The sequence below is a fragment of the Oryza glaberrima genome, chromosome 4 (assembly GCF_000147395.1).
Source record: "Oryza glaberrima chromosome 4, OglaRS2, whole genome shotgun sequence".
Lineage (NCBI taxonomy): Eukaryota > Viridiplantae > Streptophyta > Magnoliopsida > Poales > Poaceae > Oryza > Oryza glaberrima.
In genome coordinates, this window is record NC_068329.1 from 8,307,609 (window position 1) to 8,330,931 (window position 23,323).

The 23,323-nt window shown below is 42.9% G+C and overlaps 2 protein-coding genes across 5 annotated transcripts; one reads left to right on the top strand and one right to left on the bottom strand.

The window, feature by feature from the left end:
• The first annotated feature begins 532 nt into the window (after positions 1-532).
• LOC127770002 (uncharacterized) lies at positions 533-9,095 on the top strand. Of its 4 annotated transcripts, XR_008016867.1 has the most exons (7): positions 533-1,008; positions 1,110-2,139; positions 2,239-2,377; positions 7,348-7,761; positions 7,834-8,001; positions 8,111-8,191; positions 8,291-9,085. XR_008016867.1 is itself a non-coding variant. In XM_052295672.1 (4 exons), the coding sequence occupies exons 1-4, from the start codon at positions 983-985 to the stop codon at positions 6,155-6,157; spliced, it is 1,227 nt and encodes a 408-aa protein (XP_052151632.1). In that variant the 5' UTR covers positions 533-982; the 3' UTR covers positions 6,158-7,341. The 4 variants fall into 4 exon arrangements, 2 of the variants coding, with proteins under 2 accessions (XP_052151632.1, XP_052151630.1); XR_008016868.1 differs by lacking the exon at positions 1,110-2,139 and having other exon boundaries at positions 8,291-9,095; XM_052295672.1 differs by lacking the exons at positions 7,348-7,761; positions 7,834-8,001; positions 8,111-8,191; positions 8,291-9,085 and adding an exon at positions 6,126-7,341.
• Positions 9,096-12,487: 3,392 nt separating this feature from the next.
• LOC127770738 (uncharacterized) lies at positions 12,488-13,414 on the bottom strand. The gene has a single exon (XM_052296551.1). The coding sequence runs from the start codon at positions 13,412-13,414 to the stop codon at positions 12,488-12,490; it is 927 nt and encodes a 308-aa protein (XP_052152511.1).
• Between the last annotated feature and the right edge of the window lie 9,909 nt (positions 13,415-23,323).

Genomic DNA, 23,323 nt, shown 5'->3' on the forward strand with positions numbered 1-23,323 from the left:
CTATGAAGGTAGAGATCTAGGTAGAGCAATTTGCTGTAGAGGGGAGAGATGCGAGCATAGGAGGAGGGGAGGAAGAAGACGCCGGCTAGGGAGAGGGGTGGCGGCACTATGAGGGGAAGTGGGATTCGGTTCCCCTCTCTCTAGGTTTTAGGGGAGAACTAATGGGCTGGGTTTATGGGCCTTCTCATGTTGGCCCACTTCTAAAGTTTTTTTTATTTATTTATATTAACATCTTTATTTTAACGAGTCAACCCAAACTAAAAAAACCTAAATATATTTTAATATACAGGGTATTACATTTGGCGCTGGGAAGCGGGGAAATTTAACTATTTGCCACTCTCATGAGTGCCAACTCTCCATATGCCACTATTAGATTTGGCCTAACATATTTGCCACTAGAGAGAGATTACATCCTAATTTTTTGCCACTTTCGCTGAGTTGGAGCGCCACATTAGCATGCCAACGTGGACTGGCCTGGCGAAATTACCTTTGTGCCCTTGTGCAGAAACGAGAAAACAGAGGGAAACAGAAACGCATTGGCATCCATCTCTCTCTCTCGACCATAGCTCCTGAAACCCTACCGCCCCCGCCCTGAAACCCTACCGCCGCTGCCGCCGCGCCTGAAACCCCCGCCGCCTCCGCCGCCGCCTGGATCCCTACCGGTGCCGCCACCTGGAACCCTACCGCCGCCACCGCCTGGAACCCCACACGCGCCGGCCGGCCGGTGAGGCCGCTACTGCGCGACGCAGAGCGAGTCCCGTCGCGGCCGGCTGGAGCCTCACGCGGCCGCCCCGCTGCCGGCCCTGACGCCACTGCGTCGCGGCCGGCTCTCACGATGTCGTCTCGCGCCAGCCCTAGCCGGCAGCGGCAGGGCGAGTCCCCCCGCTAGCTCCTCCCCTCCCCCGCGCCTGCACGCGACGCCAACGCATCGGCCGGTCATCAGGGACGTATAGCTGGTGGCGGTGAAGTGGATCTGGTCGTGATGAAGCCCTCGGAGTGTCCTCCTTGGTAAATTCATTCCCCTTCTCTTTATTCCCCTTCTCTTGACTTTGTGTGAGGTGTGCAGCATGCTGTTAGAATTGATCCTGGCTCCATTTTTTTTTTGTCAGGATTGATCCTGGCAATGCTGTTAGAGTTGTTGTTAAATGTGCTTCATATGTAGCAAACTTAGAGTATGGACTGCTATCAATGTCAGAGCAAGAGCATGATTGGTGGGTTGATAAATGCAAAGGTTATAGTTTAGATAAATTCTGTGATGATATGACTAGCAAGGTAACATGGGGCCCTAGCCAGGAAATTGTAGTGTGGGGATTAGACTTTGATAGTGGGACTGAATGGAAGGTAACCAACAATGAACAGTTTGAGAGGTGGTTTCAGTCTGGGTGGAAAGAGAAAGTGGTATATCTTGGGGTAGAAGTGGTTACTAAAAAGGGATACAAAACTGCTGAAAGCTATGTAGATCGAGTTGAGTCAACAACTCAAGTTGTCACTAGTGTTTTAAGTGTAGATCTTGATGTTCCATCAATTGCTGAAGGTGGTGTGATAAGTGCAAAACCAACTGGTCAGTCAATTGCTAGATGTGGTGTGATAAATTCAGATTCAATTGATATTTGCTCTCCAGTTCAAATGACCAATGAAGAAGATACTGGTGACACTTGTAACCATGCACCAAATGTAGAAGACTCAGCTGCTCTTGTAGACTGGAGTAAGTTGGCAATCATTTTGGATGGCTTAGATGGTGATGCTCATGCATTGTTGGATGAGGATGAACTATTTGATGCAATGGGTTTCAAAAATACAGATGAGAGAGCAGCAGCAACAGCAATACAAGAAGAAGCTGCACTCCCTGTTATTCCAATTGAGATTCAACAAGATATGATAGATGCAGCCATTGTAGTTAGTGATGAGGTACCTGCTGACCCAGAACTTGTTTGGGATAGGGATGATCCACCAATGGAAGTAGGGACAAAGTATCCATCAATGAATGAGTTCAGAATGGCAGTGAAACAGCATGCAATTGTTAGTGAGTTTGAGCTTGAGACTGAAAAATCTGATCCAGATAGATTTCGAGGAAAGTGTTCTGCAAATGGTTGCCCATGGAAAATCAGAGCAAAGACACAGGCTGATAAAAGTGTCAGGGTATTATACTAACTATTTAATTGTTGTTAAATTGTACATTATGCTGGGTGCATTGATTTTGTTTACCTAATAAGTTGCTAATATGGTTTGCTTGTGCAGATCCAAATAAATGAGGAGGATCATCATTGTGCTTCAAGAAGTAGAGTTCTTGGGAAGATGGCATCTCAAGCTTGGGTGGCTGAAAGGGCTATTCCATTTTTGAAGAAGAAGAAAGACATGGGTGCAAAGGAACTTCAAGGTAAGCTACAGGAGACATACAAGACCACCATAGGCTATCAGACAACGTGGTATGGTTTGCAGAGGGCTAAAGATAAGTTATTTGGAAAGTTTGATGATTCATTTGATTGGTTGTATAGGTTCAAGGCTGAGATAGAAATGAGATCCCCTGGTAGTGTAGTTGAGATTGACATAGTTAGAGTTGGAGATAAGGTTCACTTTAACAGATTCTTTTGTGCTTTCAAAGCTTGCATAGATGGATTCTTAGAGGGCTGTAGGCCATACATTAGTATAGATTCTACTGCTCTCAATGGAATGTGGAATGGACACATGCCTGCAGCCAATGCAATAGATGGGCATAATTGGATGTTTCCATTGGCTTTTGGTCTTTTTGATTCAGAGACCAAAGATAATTGGGTTTGGTTCATGGAGCAATTAGGTAATGCAATAGGGCCAGTAGAGAATTTAGTTGTGCATACTGATGCTTGCAAAGGCCTAGAAACTGCTGTAAAAAAAGTTTTCCCATGGGCTGAACAAAGAGAGTGCTTTAGGCACTTGATGGAGAATATGAATAAATTGTTTCATGGGAACATATCTACCCTATAATTCACCAACTACACTCCTACACTCCTCATTCATCAAATCCGACGATCCAGAATCATCGAATCCAACGGCTCGAGATGGATTCGAGATCGTCCCACGTCTCCCCTCCGTACGCACCCCTCTCCCCTCTCTCTCTCTCTCTCTCTCTCACCCTCCTCTCGATCGCTCCCCTCAACCGCAGCCGCCTCCTCGATCCACGCCGCCGCCACCTCGAGCCACGCCATCAATCATCCGCGACTCCGCGTGACCGCCTATGATCTAGGCAACGGAGATCCTCCTCGGCTCCTCACGCCCCGGCGGCTGATACTCTGCGGTCCGCGCGTCCGGCGATGTAGGGAGAGGATATCCTCTGAGGGGACATTGGCGGCGGTGATCCTGCATGCTTGTACGAATGACTTCACACCTAGAATTACTGACGACCACGTCCGGCCACCGTGTACGGATGACTTCACACCTTGAATATGGATCTGCTGCTGCGGTGCTGCCCAAACAACTGTCATCTATATTGCCAGGTAACGAATGATTTACTCGTCGACATTGTCCATGTGGACATGCTGCGGTCGAATGTAGCAACACAGAGACCCAGAGCAGACATTGCTCTGCTATATATCCTCCTGAATAGGTTACTGTATTAGCCCTTTGCACTGTACGTGCTTGTGAAAATGCGCATAAGCATTATAGTAATAGATGGAATTTTGGTGCACCTATCACTCTGTTAAGTAATAGATAGAACTTTTCTGATGTGAGAGTTAAGTTGATTTAGTTTGTGTACTTTCTTTCTACTTTGGACTTTTAGGCAAAAGAGAACTGTGTTAAGCTGTGTATGTGTCCTATATAAACTGCATATATGATTTTGACTGCTGTATAACACTACAACCCCATGCATCTTTTTCTTTGTGATACTGATATTACTCAAAGTCTGAGGAAAAAGCTTTCATGGATGTTCAGCAGTTGTTGGCAATATATGTGTTTAGCTGGACATCAACAATTTTCTTTTCTTTTTTTAATAATGGCATACAGAAGACATAATTCCAGTTCACATCTCTTGGTTACATGATTTCAGTTTCAGATAAGCCAACACCTGATCTTGGAAAGGATTCATTTAGTCTTTGTGCATCCATTTTCTTATTATTTAGTCAATCCGCGTCGCCAAGGAACCATGACCGCTGCGAGATGAAAATTTTCATTATGTATATAAGAGTAGCAAAGAGAACTTGGATTTGAACGCTGGTGTTATACTTCTCTTGATCTGGCATTTTTTTATTTCTTAAAATTAATCTCATTTTATATATTGTCTTTTGGTTGCTTAATATAAATATTACCGTAGCGTTAGCACGGAAGATGCTACTAGTATGGGAAAAAGATGTGGCCTGCAGCTAGGACATACATGCCTCAGAAGCATCAAATGTGGATGGATGAAGTGTTTGAATATAGCTCAGATGTCAAGCCATGTGGGCTAGAAACAAGTTTTCATGTCAGAGCAAGTGTGAATATATCAACAATAACTTGGCAGAGTCATAGAATGCTTGGATCAAAGGTTTGAAGAACTTGCCAATCGATGCTCTTGCTGATGCAATTAGGGAGAAAACCTTGATTCTTTTTGAGAAGAGTAGGATCTCTACAGCCCTCAATGGAGTGATTCTTCCTGTGGTGATTCACCAGTTGAATGCAGCCTCAAAGGGGTTAGGCCATCTAAAGGTCACTAAGGGTGATCCTTACCAAGCTGAGGTTACAGAGATACATAATGATGAGGAGCTAACAAGGCATGTGGTGTACCTTGACAAGTGCACTTGCACCTGCAGGGAATGGCAAATTACTGGGAAACCTTGCCAACATGCATTGGCAGTCATCACAACCGTGAGGCAACCAAATATGGAGAAATATGTTGATAAGGCTTTCTCTGTGCTCAGATTTCAGGCAGCATATGCATCAACCATCCCTAACATTACAGACAAGAAGCAATGGCCTCAAGTTGAGAAAGAATTCAAGCTTCTTGCTCCTGTGTCCAATGTCACATCGTGATTTTCGTTTTAGGATTTATAAATTATTTAATAAATTATTATTAGAATTTATATTAAATGTTCATTAATTTACAAGTAAAGTTAAATGTGGGAAATAAAATTTCCTAAATATAAAGTATGGCTGGATTTAATTTTTATTAAATTCGCCATAGTTAATTATACTCTCTGGAATTTTTTTTGATTTTTCGGAGCTCAATTCCTAATTTTAATAATACAAAGAACCTTTCAGTAATTATCCACATATTAAATTAATCATTAAATGGTCTGATTATAATCTTGTTAAGTACTTTGAGTGTCCAAGTATTTTCATGATTTTTGTTGAAATTATTTGAGCATTGGAAGTATTTTTAACAATTCAAAGATCATTTTAGTGATTAATTTAATTGGAAAATTAATTAAAATTCCCCTTTTCCTTTTCGGGCTGAACTGGAAAAGTCTATCTGTCATCCTCAGCCCATCTCCCTCTCTTTTCCGAAGTCCAGTTTCTATCCTTCCTTCAATCCGGCCATCAAGAAGAAGCCCAGCCGGAAGTCTGTTTGTCCTCCCTGTCGCTACAGTGGCATCTTCAACCTCCAGCCAGCCGTCCAGAGCCCCTGTTCTTCCCGATCCGTCGCCATTTTCCGCCAAGTCCATCGCACCTGCGACCCCATGTCCAATTAGTTGAGGGGAAATATTCCACCTATCATCCTCTTCCTTTTCTCCTAAGGAATTGGATTTTATCCCTTTGATTCGAGTTCAAATCGGCCGGATAAACTTTATCCCAAACCGGCGAACCTTAACCAATCCGCCGCCAAATCCTCTCGGGTCCGAGCCGATCTTCCTCTAGCTTTGCCTATAAATAGAACCTCCAAGCCCTCCTCTTTCGTTTCCATTCCTTAGCTCGAGTTCCCGTGCCCTAGCCGCCTCTCCCCGCGCTAGCCATCTCTCTCCATCGCCGGCAGTGATGTCGTCATGACATCGATAATCCTTTTCTGTATAAGGCTAAAATCAGTTTAATCTTGTAAAATTCATAACTAATTCATATGAACTCGGAATGAGGCCGTTCAAATCTCTAAATTTATCTAAAATCATGATCTACATGTTCGTTTACTTTTATGTACTGTTTATTTGGTTTTTATTAGTTTTTTTCATTGTTTTGCGTGTTAGCTTGTCGTTTCCGTCGTTGCGAAGGTTCGTGAGTGTGTCAGAAGTGTTCAAGAAGAATAATTAAAGACCGATTATTGTAAGGCAAGTCACGCAGATCCCAAACACAATCCTTTGAGCATGTTGATCCTTTATTTAAATTCTCTATTTATTTCAACTGTGCATTTATTTTCGAATGTCACCGGGTGGTGTGAACTTATTCCTTTGTTATGGCCAATTTGCATTGAATACCCTATTCCTTGATACCTTAGGTAATAAATTAATTAGCTTGAACCTTATATATTGGTTTGGTTTAGCTAAAAGCTATATATATATATATATAATTGCTTAGCCATGCTTAGAAACATGAGTTCATTAATGGGATGAATTATACTACATTGTTATTTATGGTTATATTTAATGGTAGCTCACGATGGTTAATCGTGTTATGATAATTAATTGATAATTAAAATTTTACAATGGTGGGTTGTGAGCATATGGTTTTGAAGGTCGTGCTCATGACAATTAAGGACCAGTTCGCGAGCTACTGTTGTGAGACATTAACCGTACCAACCACAAGCCAGCGTGGGCAACGGCTTTACCTTTTGTATAGCATGATTCATTGCGGGGCACCAGACTTAGAAGCGGCGAGAAGTTCGTGGGGGTTGCTGGGGAGTCCATGCCTCTGGTTATATTTTTAGAGGGGGTGATTATGATCCAGAAATGGTGCACTGTAGTGAGTTGTGTTGTGCAGAGGGTATTGTCACAGCCTCTATTCGGGTACTTTCTAGTATCACGACGCATGGTAGACATGATGTTGAGGCTGTGTCTTGTGGGTACAGTGGTACATCTCTGGCCAGAGTAAAACTATTCGAATAGCCGTGCCCGCGGTCATGGGCGGGTTGAGCAATGTTTTTCGTGATTAGTCTCACACCTCTCACAATAATTATTGATGCTATAACTGGTAATAATTTGCTTAGCTCCTGGTTTGGAGTTAGATCTGTATAGCCGGGTATGGTTGTTCAGAATGGTTGGGCTTGAGCAGTATGGGTGTGCTGTTCAGTGTTGATTAAAATTGATGATTAATTACTATACTGTTTTACTATTCTTAAATGTTTGCTAAATGCTGCTTTTGCAAATGAGCCTATATTATGCCATCCTTTCGTATCATTGTACACTTGCATATTTGATGTGTGGCTTGTTGAGTATGTCATATGCTCACCTTGCAATAATCAATCAACCTCAGTTGAAGAAAAAGGATCCAGAAGGATAAGACGTTTGGCTTATACTCCAGTTGAGCTGCCTGTGGGAGTGGAGCTGAAGTCATCGCTAGACCGTTAATTCCGCTGCTGTTTTCTTTTCTTTTGTAAGTATGTAACGATGTTATTATGATGGATTTGTATATTAAATTATCAGTTTGTGTACCTCGGCTAATTCCTGGACGAGGGTTTTATGCACAAATAAGTTCGGAAATTACTAGTGAATTTCCGGGTGTGACATCCAAGAAAAGAAAAGTGGGTAGGCAAAGAAAGAATAGGATGCCATCTGCTCTTGAGAAGGGCAAGGGGAAGGCTACAAGGCAAATTAAGTGCCCAGAATGTGGTGTCTTTGGACACTGGAAGGGAAGTGCTAGATGTGAACTAACTGGCACCAAAAAGAGGTGTGCTGCATTTTCATCTCAATTATTATTCATTTTCTTGCTGTTATATGCTAACTGTTTTTCTTTTGGCAGGAAGAGGAACAAGAAAACAACAACAAAGGTGGGAAGGAAGAAATCAAAGGGTGTTAGTGATGAGAAAGTAACTACACCAAGAACAAGAGCAGTTGCAGCTAGAGAAGGAGCTGCAGAAACACAAGTGCAGCCATCACAAACAAGCAGCCCTGGACCAGTCACTAGGAGGTAAGCACCATTATGCTCTTTTCATTTTTCTCCGGCTTTCATTACTTATCATTACTTATTATGCACTGAACTAAACTTCTTTTATTATTTACACCATCACAAACACCAGGAGGTTGGCATTGGAGCTTGACCAAAGCTCTCAAGTGCAGCCATCACAAACAAGCAGCAGCCCTGGACCAGTCACAAGGAGGTAAGCACCATTATGCTCTTTTCATTGTTCTCTAGCTTTCATTACTTATTATGCACTGAACTAAACTTCTTTTATTATTTACACCATCACAAACACCAGGAGGTTCGCATTGGAGCTTGACCAAAGCTCTCAAGTAGCTCCAGCTATAGTGGAGCCACCCAAGAAGCTTACACCCAGAAAGAAGCTCGCAAGCAAGAAGAAAAGTGCAACACCACCTAGACTTTTGGATTGAAATTTGTCAACCTGCTAGTGAAATTGGTTATTTGTGGTCTACTATGGCATGATATTTTGGAAAAACTAATTGCAAGTCATGTGCGATGATATGTGCACTTTGTTATGGCATATTTTGCTATGTGGTGTGAATATCTTAAGTGTATGGCCTAACGAACTTAAGTGTATGGCCTGATGTTGCTATTTCTATTATTGTGCTTTTGTAATGATGTATGGCCTTGCGTAATGGCATGAAACTTGTTATGTATGGCCTTCACAGTAACTCTGAACTTGATAGTGGTTATGAACTTGGTAGTACTATTTCTAACGATGAAGAAGTTATTCTAGGATAAAAATTGATTTTTGTTGTGCATGTGTGTTAATGATGCAGTATGTTATGTGTCGAGAACAAAGTTGTTCTCAAGTTATTATGTTTATCATTTATTCATGTGTGTAGTTAATTTAATTGTATTATGTTGGCTATTAACCACTTGCGAATGGAGGGGTAAAATTGTCATTTCACTAGGCCGGTCCATGCTGGCATGCTGATGTGGTGCTCCAACTCAACAAAAGTGGCAAAAAATTAGGGTGTAATCTCTCTCTAGTGGCAGATATGTTATGCCAAATCTAATAGTGGCATATGGAGAGTTGGCACTCATAAGAGTGGCAAATAGTTAAATTTCCCTGGGAAGCGAGAGAGCAGAGAGGAGGAAGAGATCGAGAGAGAGAGAGAGAGTGCGAGCGCTCATTCTCTTGCTCACAGCAGCGCAAGTGTGAGGCACGCGAGGTGGGGGAAGGAGACGGGCAGAGGGAGGAATGGGTCGTGGGAGATTTGGCCCACAGGGAAGAGGGAGGATTTTTAGACTTTTGCCGAAGGGGTTTGGTTTGGAGAGGATTTGGATTGGAATTTGGAATTTGAAATTGAATTGGGCATTTGGAAGAGATCAAAAGGGGGAAATTTGGATATTTTTGTGGAATCGAGACAAGTTGTTTAGCGAGGATTCGAAGGGATAGATTGGACGTCGGAGTTTGATTTTGGAAGCTTGATTTGGAAAGGGAATTTGATGAGGTTGTTTTTTTATGTCAAGGAGAGGGAACAATGGAATTTGAATTGATATCCATGGCATGACTTAGACTCCCACTCAAAGAACGAAATTTTCGCAGATAGGGTTTTGCCGAATTAGTTTTTAACGTCTCGCAAAAAGCGCGGCGTTACAATATCCAGCTCGCCTTCGCATTGGTGGCGAGGTGGTGCCTCAGCAGTGCGACGACGGGGCCTTCTCACTCATCCACACCACCAGCCTTAGCCCACACTCCTCCCCCATCGGTTGTGCTCCTCGAAGGGGAGGACGCCGATCATGCACTTGAAGAGATGAGGTGAGCGAGGGGAAGTTGTTGCTGACATGTGAGGCTTACGTGGGTTCTACGCTAGCTCAGCTACCACGTTGGACAACACCGAGAACAAAACCGCCTAAGGACCTAAAGTGACCCGGTTTTGTAAGTTGAGGATGCTATATATCTGGTTTTTCGTTTGAGCAGCGATTTTGTAATTTGGTGACAAGATGAGGGACCTTCTGTGTACTTTTTCCTATTTTTTGGAAGGAAAAAGTTCATTTTATGTCCCTCATCGTGACATCGAGTTTGGATTCGTGAATGTCACACCCGAAAATTCACAAGTAATTTTCAAACTAATTTGTGCATTAAATCCTCGTTCAGAAATCAACCGAGGTACACAAATCGACAATTTGAATATACAATACTAAATAAACTAATATGATAAATACTTACTGAAGAGGCACTTAGTCCTCACAATGAAGAAAACTGCAGCAGAAAAGAAAATCTAGCGAAACTTCAACTCCACTTCCACTTGCAGCTTAACTAGGATCTAGGCCAAAGGTCTTCTTCTTCTGGATCCTTTTTTTCTCCAAATGAAGTTGATGATTATTACAAGATGAGTACATGGAAAACTTAGCAAGCCACATAACAAATATGCAAGTGGACAGGGATAATAAAGTATGTCATAATATATGCAAAAGCAACATTTAGCAAATATTTGAGAGTAGTAAAATAGTATAGTAATTAATCAGCACTTAACAGCATATCAATGCTGCACAGGCCCAACCATCTCTGAACAACCAATCCCAGTTTCACAGATCTAAACTTCATAATAAGAGCTAACAAATTATCACCATCAATTATTATCATTAATGAATAGTGTGGGACTAATCACGGAAAAAAATATGTAGGCCCGTTCATAACCGTGGGCACGATTATTCGAATAGTTTTACTCTAGCCCGAGGTGTACAAATTTATCCACAAGACACAACCCCACAACATGTCACTATGTGCCTCAATACCACCACAGTACCTCGAAAAGGAATTGTGACAAGACCGCTTTGTATAACAAGCTCAACAGAATGGTCACCCGCCAAGTCCCCAGTAGATGTGGCCGAACCTCTAGCCAAGTTCCCTTGGCTCCCAATACGGACTTATTGACATAGCCATTATGGATTTAGTGACATTACCACCTATCAACTACATACCATGGCACCTCTTGCTGGGACATGCTACACTACAGATCAAGCCGTTGCCCATTCAGAGTTGTAGTTAGTGTGGTTAATGCTTGATTAAATGTGCATCCATCCTTTCATTTGACCATTTTTCCTGACATTTATCATTTTAAGTGTTATTTCTCCCCCTAAATGACTGAAAATAATGCTTCTTATCGTCAAGGAATTTAGGCTACGTTCGTACCTCTGTTAAAAATTTCCAATTTTTTCTGAGGGAGCCCTGATGGTCGTGGAGTATGCACGTGTGTCAAGTCAACACTAGTATTCTTTTAAGTGGACAACACATTTCGAATAGTCCAAATATTGATAATTCGCTGCCTTTGGATCTACAAGTCTGTTCCAGTGGCGGGAATTTCAATAACGATGCAGTGGACATTTTTAGTCCTATTCTTGTGGACGTCCGGTACTTAGTGTTTTTCTTAATATGCTGATGCCAACATGCATGATCTTGCATGGTTGGTTTGGGAAGAGCGTAGTGTCGATTAGACACAAATTGCAACTTTTTCATAAGCGCAGTATGTATCGGATGATCCATTTAAAGGGCTAAATATGCATGTGAATTCATGTGGTATGTGCGAATTCATTCCGGTATACCTTTCAAGGTATCTCGAAATTCATGTGGTGGTCGACGTTTTGCACGCATCCGATGTTCGATGGTATGTGCGGCCAGAGTGACCACTGGGTATGCAGCCGGTGCAACTGTGGCGCATGGTAGGAGTTGCATGGCGCGTGCTAGCGCGGCATGATTTGTCCAGTCCCCCAGTACAGCGAGGATGCTAGTTGGTGCATAGTACGGCATTTAGAGCGCGGCGCTAGTAGCGGCCTTAGTGCGCATCATGATGCTGTAGGATGGACGCCAATGTCTAGTGCAAGTTTGGTGCGAGGCGCTCAGGCAGTGCGCGTGACAAATGTCTCATCGTTGCGATACAACAGATGATGTGACACTGTTTGTGCAATATTCATTTGCAAGATACTAAATTCTAAGAAAAATTGACTATGAAGTAGTCTACTTTAGCCTACATTTCTTAGTGAGGACATTGATCTCACATGCTTAGGTGATGAGTATGCTTCTCTCATCTTCTAGTTCCTACAAGGGAACTTTTGTGCGAGAGTTTGCAATTCTCAAGAGATTTGAGGTGTAATCGCTTTTCTACGGGAAAAACAATATCCTTTACAATCATTGCGTGCGGTTGTGAAGGTAGTTCACGTCTTTGCATAGACTGAACTTGTCTCATGTCTCTCAAGATTACACTTTGTGGTGCCTTTGTTCCAGAATGTTCCTCTTCACCTTAGGCTATGCATATTGTTTATGTGAATAAAGTAAAACATCACTACTTAAAGGCAAGAAGTAAAACTTTATCATATAGCAAAATGCAACATAATATTGGAAATAAAGTCTAGCCATGCATGGCGAATCACGAAATAAATGTTATGCTCTCATAGAGCTTACAAAACCATTATTCAAATTGTTCCTAAAGCAACTTAGTTCATGAAATAAAGTAGGGGCATCAAATACTTAAATGGAATCAACCAGAGTATTGAGCTCTGCAAAGATCTGCTCCTGTGTGACGTCCTTTTCATTTGCTGTGCCTGCTGCAGCTGCAGGGGCGTCAAGTGGAGTAGTGGTGGGGGGAGTGGCCGTAGTGTGAGCCTCAACCATGTGTGCTTCTGTGGATGCCTTGGCCTTCCTGCTGGCCTGGTATGCGTCGACGACGTGCGGGGGCTCCTTGCAAATACAACTCCAGTGGCCCCAAATGCCACACTTGTAGCAAGTCTGGTCCTGCTGGCCATATGGCTTGTCATTGCGAGGTGGCTTGGCTTCCTTCTTGCCCTTGCCTCCTTGTGCTCCCTGGGTAGCAGGAGCTTTTCCTTCTGACTTCTCGGCTGCCTTCTTCCCACCACACTTGCCCCTCTTCCTCTGGACGGGCTTGCGGACCTTGTAACTACTAGCATTGACTTCAAGGCCAACACTCTTGCCAGGTGGCTGGGAGACAAAGTTCTTGCGGAGAACCTCTTCATGAGACTCAGACACCTGCATGATATCGATCATCTCGTCATACTCCTTGTATGACGCCTGCCTATAGTTACGAGCGCTTTGCATGGCGCTAGGGTGGAAGGTGGAGAGCGTCTTCTCAATCATCTCCGTGTCCGTGACAACCTTGCCACAGAGGGAGAGGTTGGTACAGATCTGATGCAGTGCGGAGTTGTACTCGGCGACGCTCTTGAAGTCGGCGAACCTTAGGCGAGCCCAGTCCTGCTCTGCTTGGGGTAGGATGGTGTACTTCAACTTCTCGAACCGCTTCTTGAGTGCGGTCCAGAGAGTGATTGGGCTCCGCAATCCCATGTACTCATTCTTGAGCGTGGCGTAGAGGTGGTGTCGCAGGAAGTGCAGCACCTGATCGTTCTCATCAGGGGTAGGCGCACGGTCCTGCGGGGTGCCCATCCCGATCGTCTCGCGGAGTTTCTTGGCTCCAAGGACGATCTGGACGTCAGATGCCTAGGTCAGGTAGTTCTGGCCATGGTTCTGGCCATGCTGGGCCAGTTCGGCGAACTCCTTGTTCGTGATTCCTGACATTCTGTTACAAAAGTAACAAAATATTCATAAGTTACTACTAGTAACATGGTTGCAAATATGAATGCAACTTATTTCATGATTTTCCAATATTTCTTATGCAAAGGAATTGCTAATTATTCAAAGAAATGCATGTTATTCATAGTAAATGCAATTTTCAATAAAGAAATACTAGATTTCATATTAAAATGCATACAAATATTCATAAAAAAAGGTGCAAAGGTTGCATATATTCATATAAATACTGAAAACAAAAATTCAAAATATCAATTAACATTAATTAATGTTTCATGAAATTCAATTTCAAAATTTATAAGACATAAACATAATGCTTAAATAAGAAATGCATGCGAAATGTGCAAATACAGGGGGCCCTTTACTAAGTTTCCATGCGGTGGAGGGATGAAAATGGAAATTTCTGAAATTCAAGGGTCTGTGCGCAAGGAATCTCCATGCTGAGAGATATGCGCATAATTTTCAGAAAAGCCAGGGGCCCTTTTGCAAAATCGCCAATCTCTTTCCATCTTTCTTCTCTTTCCTTTTTTTTTCGTTGATGGCGTATGGCTGCCGGCGATGGGCTCGCGGCACGCGGCGGCCTTCGTGCGGCGTGGCAGCCTGCGGGTGGCGTGGCGGGTCGGCCGGACGCGGCGGCGCGGCGGCCTGCGGGCAGCGCGGCACGGCGGGCTCGGCAGGACGCGGCGGCCTGCGGGTGGCGCGGCGGCTCGGCCGGTCGCGGCGGTGCGGCGCGATGGGCTTGTTGACGGTCGTTATCGACCAGTTTCGACCGTCAATACTACCCAATATATGAAGACTAGCTATGCTTGCAATGCACTATTTCACAAATAAAACATTCTATTCCACTATGTGCTTGGAAACTAATCATGTAGGAGAAGCTAACAAAACGGAGGAGAATCGACAGCACAACAATCGATCAATCAAATAGACACTGTCGAGAATGAGACTTATGAATGGATGGGCCAAGAACTCAGAAATGAGCAATCATTCTGAGCCAAAACATGGTGTAAAATAAAGTGGGGCCCACATGTCAGCATCCTAAAGAAGGCTGTGGGCCAGGGGAGCCAGCCAGGGTTCGGTCGAACCCCTGGTGGTTCGGCCGAACCATTAGTTGGCCCAATCCAGCCCATTTTCCACCGGCAGTTATCTACACGTATCCTATGACAGTTGGGAGCAATTCTACCGGTAGAAACCGTCATGAAAGTGGACACTTGTTAAGAGAAGGTTGAAAGATGCTCTTTGGATGCTTGACCATGCCACTTGTCATGAGGAGAGCAAAGATGCCCATAGGATGCTTGACCATGCCACTTGTCATGATGAGAGCAAAGATGCTCATAGGATGCTTGGAGCATCTCCACTCTCCCAAGGCACCTCATGGCCTATAAATACCCCTCTTCTCATTCATTCCCTCACACACCTCAAGAAGAAGATCAAGAGCTCTCAAGTACTGTTTAGTAGTTCTAGTGCTAGTGGAGTAGGAAATAGAATAGTCTTCATAAGTCCTCGAGTCTTCAGGAGATTTCGGTTATGGCTTTAATAGCTTTCCTTTTCTTCTTTTGTAAGACTTACTGAATTAATAGAATATTCTTCTTTATACAAGTTCGGTAATTTATTCCATTCATATTACTTGAGTGCCGACTTTACTTTATACTTGAATTAATATAGTCATGTAACTAGCTTTCCAGATAGGTGTATTGGTGTGGGTTTAGTGTCCGATTATTCGGTTGTTGTACGTCGGTTGAAAGGATGTAGAGTAGTATTTAGTAATGTAAGCGCGGTGCTTAGATTATTATATACCATTAATTGGGGTTATATGCTGCGGATGAGAGTTGGGCCGCTGATGGTGACAGCTCAGTACGGGTATTCCTCCGCGTGTGTATATAGTCCTAAGTTAATTTCCTGGGGAGGGTACTCCTCCGTATTTAGCCCCGGTTGTATGGTCATGACATACTGTCGTAAGGAACTCGGCAGTAAGGGGTGGCTTCTCAAAACACTAGGAGGACACTGGGTACGGAGTATTGGTTACATGACTGTATAATAGCAAGTATAGACTAAAGATGTATGTATACTAGAAGTACATGAATGATACTTTTCTTATTCTTTCTCCAGTTAGCTTAGACTATATTTTAGTGAGAGTAGTTCTTAGTTCTTTCTTCTGTGTGTCAACCTACCCTTTGACGTATATAAGTAATATATGAATTGTTAGCATAGTACTCTCTTATTATATCTTCCCTTGGGATAAAATAAATACGATACCTTGGAATACTCCCGGGTGTTGGTATTTGATACGGTTACAGATAAAATTCGCAAGCGCACGGATATACCGATATAGTACTTCCCCTACGGAGTATTCCAAGGGTATCGAATCCAAGGGAACGTGTGTGGTCAGATCTTCTTCTGGTTCATCCAAGGACACGAAGCTAATGATAGACTAGGATAGAGAGGATTCACTAGTGAGAAATAGTGTCTAGGGAAAGCTTAATTTTAATCCTAACGCAATACTTCAGGCACTGGCAACCCGTTGTTCCCAAATGTCTCTCTATTATGTACCCGGACAGGGAGGACTTAAGTGATCTCGAGGGCTGTCACCACCTCTACACCCACCTCAAACGTACTGTGGGATACGCAGCAATTACTGGATAATAATTACCTAAACACCACGTCTAAGCAATTAATATCTACTTTAGTGTTTATAACTCACCAAAGCAATCACTATATTTTGGTTGATTATAGTGAACAATAATCCCGTATGCTAATTACGAACTAACCAAGAGATAATTCTCACAAGATAAATCTAAATTACTCAAGAAGAATGTTATATTGAATTCAGAGTAATAAACAAAATAAAAGAAATAGGAGAAGATTACCGACAACTCCGGAATTCTTCCGACTCCTTCTACTCTACTCTCTTCCTATTCTAGTATACAATATAGTACAATAGAGCCTCTTATAATTTAGCTCAAGCTTGGAAGTGTGTATTGACGTGAGTGAAGTGAGGTCTTTATATAGAGGTAGGTATGACAGTTGTACTATGCGAATTGTCGCAAATGCCCCGCAACCGCCATCAGGAGATGATCAGGACCGTCCACGCCAAAACCTGGATCCAACGGCGTTTACCAGGGTTCGACCGAACCAGGGGGTTCGGGCGAACCTGGGCTGGGCCCTCCTGGCCTGGCCTTTGGCCTATGTCCTCCCCTGGTCCTCCTCTATCCAATTCTTGGTATTTTGGGCTGATTTACTGATACCTCGATGAAGTTCACAACCTATCCTTGTATGGATATAGAATTCTCCTCACTTTAGTCTAGATTTCCTCCCAACTTCGGGGTTTATCACCTGCATACAAATACACTTGTGGAATACGTGAGATTAAACACCTATCACTATGTTGGATGTTTTATTATCTGATCTTTATGTAGCCGTTGGCGGTATAGAATCGGCATTTAACAACCGCCAACACCGGTTGAAATGCTACAATGGTATATCCGTGCGCTTGCGGATCTGTAACCATAATATACCAGGATTATTTCTAGTGCTACTGCTGGGAATTATATTTCCAGTAGTGTCGCTAAGAAATACCAACAAGCATTTCTGGCGCCGTTGCCTGGGGAAGATAAATGATTAAGAGTTTACTACTTTCTAATAATTTTATATTTACCTCTGTATAAGTCATTGTCCTTTGTAGGCAAACCTTGTTTGTTTTCTCTTTTATGTGAAAACAGGGTAGTACAGGACTGGTTCTGATCTGCCGACCAATTTCATATCTGGAGTCACTGGTGAAGTGAAGCTGACCCCTATCATTCATCCTCAAGATTACTCTATCGGCAACTAGACCAGCCAATTTCGCGCCACCAAAATTGCACGATATGGCTGAGAAGACCCTTTGCAAGTTCGCTGCTCCCTCTGCTGGTAACATGCCAGTTGGAACCCAAGTCAGCAGGGGAGATGGTGACTTTAATTTGAAGACCAACTAAATTAACGATGGCGCAGGCTTGCCCGTTCTGTGGCAAGCCTAAGGAGGATGCAAATGCTCATTTGCAGCAATTCCTGGAAAGCTGTAGCACGTATACCGTCAAAGGACTCAGACTCTAACTGTTGTCGTTCTCCCTCCTCGGGAGAGCAAAATAGTGGTTCTACATCAACCGTGCAACGGTGAAAACCCGGAATAAGCGCTCAACGGCATTCCTCTCTTGATTCTTCCCGATGGGCAAGACGAACGCTCTTCATGGAAGAATATTTGTTTTGCAGCGGACGAGGAATGAAACCATTCTTGAAGCTTGGGAAAGGCTGCAGGAATGCGTCACCGCCCGTCCTCATAATGGGATGGACGAGTGGCTCATCCTGTAGAATTTCTTCAACGGATTAACACTCTCGTCCTGGGATCAACTGGACACTGCTGCTGGAGGAGCACCCTTCTTAAAAATGGTCAGAGATACCACTGATCTGATTGAGAAGAGGCTCTCAAATATGGGTTGGAGCGAGAAACAACATAAACCCGTCAATGCGGTATGCACACCGTCAATGAGACGGAAATGCTTGCCGCCCAGTTGGATCTCCTTATGAAGAGACTGGACAACAATGAGAAGGACGCCAAGCAGGGTACCGTTAAGGCCCTGGGCTCTCACATGGCATGTGAGGTCTGTGGCAATGACGGCCACTCTGGGATGGATTGTCCAAAAACCTGTGAGAATGTCAAAGCTCACGACCAACAACTACGGGTATCGTCCACAAGGAGACCAAGGATGGAGTATTGCTTCATGGGGTAGATCAGGAATGGACCGAACCCACAAGGAGGTCAAAGTAAAACACCAAAGGACGGATAGCCTCAACACTTTCATGATGAACTTCCTGGAGCGGGAAGAAAACGAGGAATAGTCAGTACCTTAAACCGGCATCCTAGAAGCCGGGAATACATGTCGGTCAACCTGTGTTCCCAGTTATGAAGAGGCCGCTGCCTGCACCTAAGGCAAAGAAGGTGTGGCGGATTAAGGAGAAGACACCTGTTCCTGTACTTCCGGAACAGGGTGCCTCATCGAGCTAAATGCATCGGAGGTACGGTCGTGCTCATCAGACCTGAAACGACGTCGCCCTTGCCAACAGGTAAATTGGTAGCTATCTCATATTTATTTCCCATTGCATCAAAGAATGTTTGAATTCTCAAAGCACGCATTGAGGTTCGAATTTGAGGCAAATTCTTCAAATGAATTTTTGTGAGCAAAATAAAATAAAATTTTTGGCAAAAGTTTGCATGGCCACCACCACACTAGTCGTTGGAATCCAACAGCAAAATATGGGGACGATTGGGTCCACCGGGGGTTCGGCCGAACCAACCGGCCTGGCACCGGCTGGCTGCAAATTTCTGCAGGGTAGCGGCTAGTGGGGTCCACATGCCATTACTAGCAGTTATCCATGCACTATATATGCAGCTCGGCTAAGAGAGGGAAATCACACCATTTTAACTCGTTTTCACTCCCTCTCAAAAACCTTGCTCCAAAATTCATTCAAAGTTTTGCAGGTTTACCTCAAATTCACACAATTCGCTGCATTTAGTTTAGACACTTTGCATATACAAGTTTGCTTTAGTTCGGTGCAAGGTTAATCGGCGGGTACTTGCTTAACCCTCGTCCGAGTAGTCTTGTATTCTTGCTCTTTGTTGTAGCTATGAAGAAACGACTTTCGGGCATATTCAAGAGACGGTCAAGCTTACGGACAAGCCGACACAATAAGCCGAGTGCACCTTCTTCCGCGGATGCATCCATGGAGGAGGCATACATTCCACCAAGGCAGTACGACAACTTCGATCTCGACCTCGTGGGCGACCGGGAAATGCAAGCTTATCATATGCTGAAAGACCGAACGTGTGCTCAGACCTGACCATACGACTCGACCTTCTGAAAAGGATAGGGATGGATGCTGAGTTTCATACTATTTGGCGTGCTTTAGGATGGGATAAATTTGCATGTGTAGATGAGCCGGGTTCCCGTTTGCTTACCATGCAGTTTTTATGTGCCTTGCTAGAGGTAGGCGATGGTGTTACTTTCCAGTTATTCTGCAAGGAATATCACCTTTCTTGGAAAGACCTTAGCTTGCATCTAGGCTTTGACAAAACATGCAAAGTTAATTTCAGGGACACATTTCTTGATTTTAATAAGCGCATGTTTTGGCAAAGTATTTCGGGTCTCTCATCCTATAGAAAGGCTAGAACTAATGACATCCATAATCCTACCTTAAGGCTGTTGCATAAGTTGCTTGGTTTCACGTTGTTTCCTAGAGCTGTTATCCCGATAGTGCGAACTAGTCCTCTTGTATGCCATGGTTAAAAAAAAAACAAAGTTTCACCCGTTCAACCCATGATCAAGCAATGGTCAGAAAATGTGAAGTTGTCTGGTCCTGTTTAGTGTATTTCTTTGGTGACTCGTTTAGCATGAAGAGTTGGGACTCTGCTTTATATGCAAGTATTCCTATTACCCGCTCTTATGTTGATGAGACCTATTTGGTTCAATGCCACATACTCAAACATGGTCCAAATGATTATCTTATATTTTTGTTTCCCGGCTATACAAATGAGATTCTGTTACCTAACCCGGAGTTTCATTTGTATAATTGCCGAGAACTAACCATTCCACTCCAAGCGGAGTTGCCTCGTGATGTCTCACGCAGGGTAACATGACGGATGGCGAGAGAAGCACCTCAGGAGGCGTCTTCCTCTTCACCAGCAGCAGATGTACAGGGACAGTTGGGACCCGACCATGGATGCCTCGGTTGGATCCAAATCCCAAAACATGATGCCGGAGGATCGTTCTGACAGAATGCTAGCAACAACCGGTGGCATGAGCCGCAGAAGCTGCACTGGGAATACTCGCGCTCCTTCAGTTCAAGTGGTCTACCTCCATCATCTTGGAGGCATTGCTTAGTCTCCTCTTAAGGGGATCTGGGAGAACTTACCCGGAGGATGGATACACTTGAACTGCAAGCGGGAAATGTCCAACACACCTTGGAGGATTATGTGGTACAATCATTGGAACGGTAGCAGTCTGTTGATACACAGCTCGCAAACTTCAACACAATAGTGCAACAACAGCAAGCTGACTGGCAAGCGTTTCACCGCTACCAGGGATTTGATCCCCGCCATGAGCTATAGCAAGAAGCAAGCTTGGGGGGAGATGTCTAAGTTAACTTGTATCACATTGCATATTTCCTTTTCAAACTGCATGTTTAAATTTTTGCATTGCATTTATAAACCTAAAAACAACATAAAAATTTGCAAAACCAAAAATACCAAAAAGATAGGTTAGATTTAATATGCTAGGTAAGACATGCTTAGTTCTTCATATTGAAATGATGAATAGTTGCTCTGTTTGATATCTCTCATATATGGATTCATGGTTAAGTACTGTCTCAAAATTTGAATAAGAGAAGCCAAATATTATCCGGGAACCTAAGGTAAGTGAGCTGCACTTTGCTGATCTGAGTCTAGGTTGTTGCGAGATATGAGATAGTAAAATAAGAGTTGCTATGATCATGTTCTAAGTTTGACTTGAGTTCCGTATGTTTTATTTTCCAAAATGATAAATTTGAAAGTTCCTCATTTGATATAAATTCCTACCAAAGCCAAAAATATTCATATTGATTAAACCATATACATTCTAGTTTCTTGTAATTCCATTAAACTTTGTCAAATCCTTGTGACTTGTGTTGATACTTTTCATGCTCTGTGATCAAGATCATACACCCACATATGCTAAGCTTCTACACTAGAAGATAGCATCCATATCATCCACCATATCCATGTTATCATTATCCACGAATAAGCTCTCCATCCATGTTTCCTTTCCAAACAAAAATCCTTTGCAAAAAAAAAGAAAAAAAAAGAGGGAAATGTATGGCTATGAGAAAAATAATAAATTCATATTTTGGAGGAAAAGCATAAGCACAAAGGAGAAAGGAGAAGCATTTTTTATCCACATTTTATTTTCCATCATAGTTTTCCACCATATTATTCACACACACTTTGCATGATCTTGATCTCGAGCATGATTTATCATCTATTTTAGTCAAAGTTTTTGACTTAGTAATAAATGTGAATACAAGTATGCCATGTTTGATCCCTACCGAGCTCCATATATCAACCTTAGAGTAGGAATCAAAAAGGCAAATTTGGCGAGGAATCCATATTCATACACTTTGAGTGATCGAGAGAATCATTTGAGGAACTTGGCTTTCTTTTGCAAAATCATTTGAAAACTTCCGGAATGATAGTTGAATAAAGATTGGGTGCTTAGTGCTCTAATTGATGTTCTGTCTCACAACCGCTCAAGACAAGGAGAGGCAGTGTCTCGTGGGAATCAGGGGTAAGGGTAAGCCACCGTGTCAAACTTATTTGATTTTAGAGAGAGTACACATACCTTGCATCTGTATCTTTGAGATATACAGCATTGCAACAACTCCTATCAACAATCAAGTCTTTATTCCTTTTGTCCTTTACTCAGGACGAGTAAAGGTTCAAGCTTAGGGGGTTTTGTTGACGGTCGTTATCGACCAGTTTCAACCATGAATACTACCCAATATATGAAGACTAGCTGTGTTTGCAATGCATTATTTCACAAATAAAACATTCTATTCCACTATGTGCTTGGAAAACTAATCATGCAGGAGAAGCTATCAAAATGGAGGAGAATCGACAGCACAACAATCGATCAATCAAATAGACACTGTGAGAATGAGACTTATGGATGGATGGGCCAAGAACTCAGAAATGAGCAATCATTCTGAGCCAAAACATGGTGTACAATAAAGTGGGGCCCACTTTATTGTACACCATGTCGGCGATGGCGGTTTTCGTCGGGAGTCACAAAAACGGAACGAGCAAGATGCAAGGATTTCATTTTTGCAATTTAATCTACGAGATGCAAAGTGGATTGTTGAGTTCTTACCCTTTTTCAACCTTGGTCTCCGATAGAGCTTCGTGCTGATAACGTATTACACAACCCTCCAGCTACACGAAGTAGTCCAAGAGGGTCCTGTAATCATATAAAAGTGGAGACACAAAGTTTAGGGATGAGATTCTCTTTTCTATTCAATCCTCCAATCAACTGTACAATGAGTTGCCTCCTCCTCTCTTTATACAGTGCAATCCAATATATAGAAAGTTCGGTGATGGGCCCAATAAGTGTATTTGGGCCAGGCCTTCATCGGCCAAGCCTAAAGTTTCTTAACAAATCGGTCGCTCCCCGCCCCCCCACGTGCGCACCTCCATTGGACCCACCCAGTTGTCTCCCCTTGTTCTACAAAAAATGTTTCATCTAGTGTATTTACAATGTTTCACTATTTATAGATCTAATGTTGCAGTGAATTAAAATATTTTTTGCAATAAAAACCCCACATATTTTGGAAACCCTCTATTAAGGGAATTTGGTTTATTTTTGTTCCACGAAAAATGTTTCACCTAGTGTACTCATAATGTTTCATTATATATAGATCTAATGCTGCAGCGAACTGAAATATTCCATTGTAACAAAAAAACCCACATATTTTGGAAACCCCCTGTATTAAGGGAATTCGTTTCATTTTTTGTTCCACCGAAAAATGTTTCACCTAGTGTACTTATAATGTTTCACTATGTATGGATCAAATGTTGCAGTGAACTGAAACATTTTTTTCTATTTGCTGAAACATTGTTTTTATATAAGGTGAAACAACACCTGATTAAAACGAGTAAAATATTTTTGATCTACTTAGTGAAACAATTCCGATATACTCGGTGGAACA